Source organism: Macrotis lagotis, chromosome X, assembly GCF_037893015.1.
Source record: "Macrotis lagotis isolate mMagLag1 chromosome X, bilby.v1.9.chrom.fasta, whole genome shotgun sequence".
Lineage (NCBI taxonomy): Eukaryota > Metazoa > Chordata > Mammalia > Peramelemorphia > Peramelidae > Macrotis > Macrotis lagotis.
Window position 1 is genome coordinate 533029719 of NC_133666.1, and position 5074 is coordinate 533034792.

The 5074-nt window shown below is 41.5% G+C and overlaps 1 protein-coding gene across 1 annotated transcript in view; it reads left to right on the forward strand.

Moving 5' to 3' along the window:
* Positions 1 to 5074, forward strand: part of SLC22A23 (solute carrier family 22 member 23) — a 263993-nt gene that overhangs the window by 234514 nt on the left and 24405 nt on the right. Inside the window, exons 7-8 of the mRNA XM_074208809.1 lie at positions 1750 to 1976; positions 4453 to 4485. Of these exons, the coding sequence (XP_074064910.1) occupies positions 1750 to 1976; positions 4453 to 4485 (260 nt within the window). The remainder of the gene's footprint in view (positions 1 to 1749; positions 1977 to 4452; positions 4486 to 5074) is intronic.

The following is a 5074-nucleotide window of genomic DNA, read 5'->3' on the forward strand; positions in this document are numbered from 1 at the left end:
AGACCAAGAAAGACTTGGCACCAGCTTAGGGGAGAGCATGCTTCCATCAATGATTGGACAACATGGAGTCAGCAAAGTCCTTTAATTTACCATGTCTACACTCCCTCCCTCCTCATGGTTCTATCACACTCCTCTCCTCTGGCTTCATCTAGCAATGAAACAATACCCATTTAGAACACACTAACTATATATACCACCTAACCCCACCACTGTGGGGAACCATGGGATCAGTAGCCAGGGCAATGTATGCTGACCCTGGAGTGTGTAAGGGATCTCTACAACCCCCATCCCAATTGCCCTCAGGTACCTGAATTCTTAGTGATGTTTCTAAAGCCACCATTTTGTTTCCTCCCTCATGGAAAATTCCAAAGAATTTTAATCCATACACTAGCATTAAGTACTTTCTGAATGCTACATTTCTAAGTGCTAGTGATTTAAGGACAACAATGAAATAATTTCTTCCCTTGAAGAGAGCTTTTTAATGGATAATGATCAGTAAAGCATTCTGGAGTTCTCTCAAAACCAGATGCCCGGAGCAGCTAGATGGCGTAGTGGATAAAACACCAGCCCTGGAATCAGAAGTACCTAGGTTCAAATCCAGGCTCAGCCACTTAATAATTACCTAGCTGTGTGGCCTTGGGCAAGCCACTTAACCCTATTTGCCTTACAAAAATCTAAAAAAAAACAAGAACATGCCCTCCTTAGCCTGGTCTACCAGTATAATCACCTCAACAGTCAAGTGATTGTTCATGAATGAGAGAAGTAAAGCAGAATTTTTCATTCTTAGCCAGTCCTCAGGAGCCCATCACTTTAAAAGAGATAGCAAGATTATTTCAGATTCTTCTGAAAAAGTCATTAGAAGGCCCACCTCATCTCCATTACTTTAGACACTATGGGGAAAACTACCAATAAAGCAGTGGTAGATTGGCGGGGGGAGCTTTATTTTAGCTTTATTTATTATAAATAAATAATATTTAGTTTAGTCAGTAAACATTTCTTAAGCACATACTATAGGCAAACATTGTACTGAACACTGGAGATCCAAGAATGAGGTCTGAAATAATATTTGAACATCCTTTCAAATGGGTTATATACAGGATACATTGAAAATATTCCACCAAGGGAAGTCATTAAAATTAGCAGGGATTGAAAAAAGGCTTTCTGTAGAACATAAAATTTTAACTGGTACTTGGAGGAAGCCAGAGAAGCCAGGAGTATTCCAGGTACAGGGATCAGCCAATGAAAATACTCACAGCTGAGTGATGGCACTCCTTATTCAAGGAACAGCATGAATTAAGTTATGTGTATGTTTGATTTGATTTGATTCCTAAGATGACTAGAAGACCTCAATTTGCAAGTGGAATCAAAAGAGTTAATGTCGTTAAAATAATTTCATCCAACCTCCTCATTTTATAGATAAAAGAAACTGAGGCTCAGGTTGTTTGCCCAAAGCCCTAACTCTAGTAAGGCTAAAAGCCATAATCAGATTTCAGGTCTCTTAAACTCACTCTTGTGTTATCTGTGCTCTACTTTCTCTCTCTCTCCCTCCTAAAATAAGCAAAAAAACAGAAACTGAGATCCAGTAATGATCTATAGCACCATGATTACCATGAGTGGTGTTTCTGTAGTTCTGTCTCCCCAGGGGTCAAGGTCCTGGTCTAGGAGTGTACTTCTTTGCACTGGTCCACCTATCACCACACATTGCAAACTCCCTGACATGCTCTTTCCTTTTGTATATGTCTTGCCTAGGCTGACGGGCTTTGGGATCCACCACTGCTTTGCCAGGAGCATGATGGGTCATGAGTTGCCACTGCTCACGAACTTCTATGCCGACTACTATACTACAGCGGGTATAGCCTTAGCTTCCTGCCTGGCCATGTGTTTGGTGGTCAGGTTCTTGGGCCGCAGGGGCGGGCTGCTGCTGTTCATGATCCTCACAGCCCTGGCCTCCCTTTTGCAGCTTGGCCTCCTCAACCGTAAGTGGGGGACATGGGACTGGGGAATGGAGGCTGGGCTCAGACTCAGGGGACCTCCCTATTCCATCTTCTCACCTGCAACAAGCTGAACCAGCTCAACTCCCATATACTCATGCCCTCAGGGACCTGTGGTGGATGGGGCCACATTAAAGAAATAGTGGTTCACACTTAGAGGGTTCTTTGTATACATTCTGGCCAGGACTATGGCAGGGCCTCAGGAAGAGAAGACGATTCAGAGTACAGAGGCTGTTATTCCAAATTCAACAGCTTGAGAAAATGCTTTGTTGGGGGAAGAGAAGGAAAAAAAGCTTTAATTAAGAACATTTATGGTAACTGGTTTTATTGGGTTCTTTTTTCTACTCTGTGGATTAGCAAAGAGGAAAAAGTTATTGAAGCCTTCCTAAGGTTTTTCTGACTGCAGTATTATTAAGTGAGATGGGGGAGTCTCCAAGTCCTCTTGGGATCAGCTTATAATAAGTAAGCACACTGCTGCCTTATGAGAAAGAACAGATCATATGTTCTTGTAAACTAAATTAGGTGGGCAGGGGAGAAAGAGGTCAGAACATTTTCATTTTTTAAGTTGACTCTTTACAAGGAAGGTCTGACTTGATTTCCAACAAAATCTTTCTAATTCTGCTTTTTTATTTGGACTGTGGAATTTCTCAGAAAATTAGACAGAATTACACATAGAGGTGGGAAAGTACTCTAATCTTGTTATCATAAAAACAGGTACAAAAATGGGCTCCATGAGGACAAAGACTCACCTCTCTCACTTATATGTAGAAATAGCCTGAGAGATTGACTGCCCCTTTGGTAGACCCAGAGAAAGAGATGAATGAATGAATGAATGGAGCAGCTTTACAGTCTTTGTACCTGAAGACCCTGATGCCCTGAGATAAGAGTTTGGTTCACTGTGGGGTAATTGCTGCTGTTGAATTTCCCCCTTTAACACAAGGAAAACCAATGAGAACTATTTGGGTTTTACTATCTTAATTGTAATAGTTGTGGGATATAGAACCACAGAATGGCAGAGCTAAGAGGGACATCAAAGCCCCTCATGTGTCACTCCCCTCATTTATAGATGAGCCCCTTGGACTCAACTTGCCAAAGTTGTACCTTTTTTTTGTTTGTTTTTGCAAGGCAGTGGAGTTAAGTGACTTGCCCAAGGTCACACAGCTAGGGGTCTGAGGCTAGATTTGAACTCAGGTCCTCCTGATTCCAGGGCCAGTGCTCTATCCACTGTACCACCTAGATGCCTCCAAGGTCATGCCTTGATCTGGGGATAAAATTGTGATGAATACACCATTCAGCAGAAATACAGAGTCTTTTCCATAGCATCATACTGAAGATAAGAAAAAAGGAAAACCACCAGTGCTCTTGAGTTTTACTCTCATTCTCAGCCCTATCTTATGTGGGAAAAAACCAAACAAACAAAAAGGATTGAAATCTCAGTCCAAAGTCAGTCTCTGGGCTTTCTTGTAATAGTGGCGATTTGATGCTCCTAGAAAAATTTTGCAAAAGAGCTCATTTCAAACATTGGACATGTTTTGTTTAATTTATCTTATTCAAACATTTAATAATGGGCTAAGAGATAATGTGTTTTTGTTTTTTAAGTTATGTGTAAGAAACAAAAGCGAATAAGGAATTAATGATGATGCAGCTTATCTCCTTCTCTTTTCCCAAATGAGCTATCACTTGGGCCAGGGAATGAAGGGGCTATCTAAGTTCATTGGGAGATTTGGGAATGAGTTCCACCAAGAAAGGCAGTGTGCCAGAGATCTTGGGACCCAGGGGAGGGAGGGAGGAGGAGGGGAAGGGAGAGAAGCGAGATTGCCTTGGAAGTTGTCAGAAAACTCTGAACTCTGGTATAGGCTCTCTCTCCCATTTTGTTAAATATCATGCCATTGCGTAAGTAATGAGCTCACAAAAATGCTGTCTGGCTGGTTCAGTCCTCAAAGTACTTGATGCTTCTCTTGAACACAGGCCAGGAACAGTTTTTGAATAATTTTATCTGCTGTAAAACTCACTTCTTGGTTTGAAGCTAAGACCTTCTGGGATGATTGTTCTGCAGAGTTCATTTTTCTCCCTAAACTCTGAAAGCCATGGGTTGGAAACCAATGCATTTTTTCTTTTCTTTTTTTCCTGTTCTTACTTTCCCAACAAAGAAATCTTTGTATAATCCAAGTGCTAATTCTCATGCTCTGCAACTCGTTATCACTGTGCATTCATTCCTAGCATCTCATTATGATTCTGGCCTCTGGCTCAGATCTGGGCTGGCAAGATGCTCATGCTGTGGGTCACACAAACTCTGAAGAGAGGTCCTTCCAGCACACTAGTGACTTGGATAGGAAATGAAATATCTGTAAATAAGTCTTATGGATATAGTAATGAACCCATCACTAATATGCTTACCTTCTTTCCTTTTTCTTGTTTGATTTCATCTTTTACTGCGATAAATTTATTTTCTTGAATCCAGTGATTGGAAAATACAGCCAGCATCCAGGCTCAGGTAAGCATATACCTCTTTGTACCATGTATCTACATCATCTCATCTTTCTTCGGTGTACAAATGGGTCCTTTTTATTAAGGCTCATAAAACTCACTGATCTTTTTATATACTTGATTTTCCCTTTCACCCACTCAAGTGTTGCAGATGAAGGTTGCCACAGGTTGGGAAATACTATTTGCATTCTTCTAACCCTTCCTGCTATCCTTCCTTTCACCAGAAATGGCTATTTATTATTCCTAACTTTTGGCCAGCTTAGCATGTGTCCCTTCACCTCTTCCTTTGGCAATGATTGTCAACTCTAGCCTTCAGAATGAGTGAGAGAGCAGTTTGTCTTATGGGCAGAAAGACCTGGGAAGTGCTAACACCATGGAAGGCTTTGGAGGCCTTGCCAGCTATGTTGCCTAGGGAAATCGTCAGTGCCTGCCTCCGCTTGTTGGGATCACGAAGTAGTACAATGCATTGAATTCCCTTGCTGCCAGTCAAACATCTCTGACCTTTCCCCATTCAAACTGGACGACACTAGGTGTTCCTTACCACTTTCATATACACTGCAAATCCTAGCACTACCAAGAATTCTTTAGCACAAAAA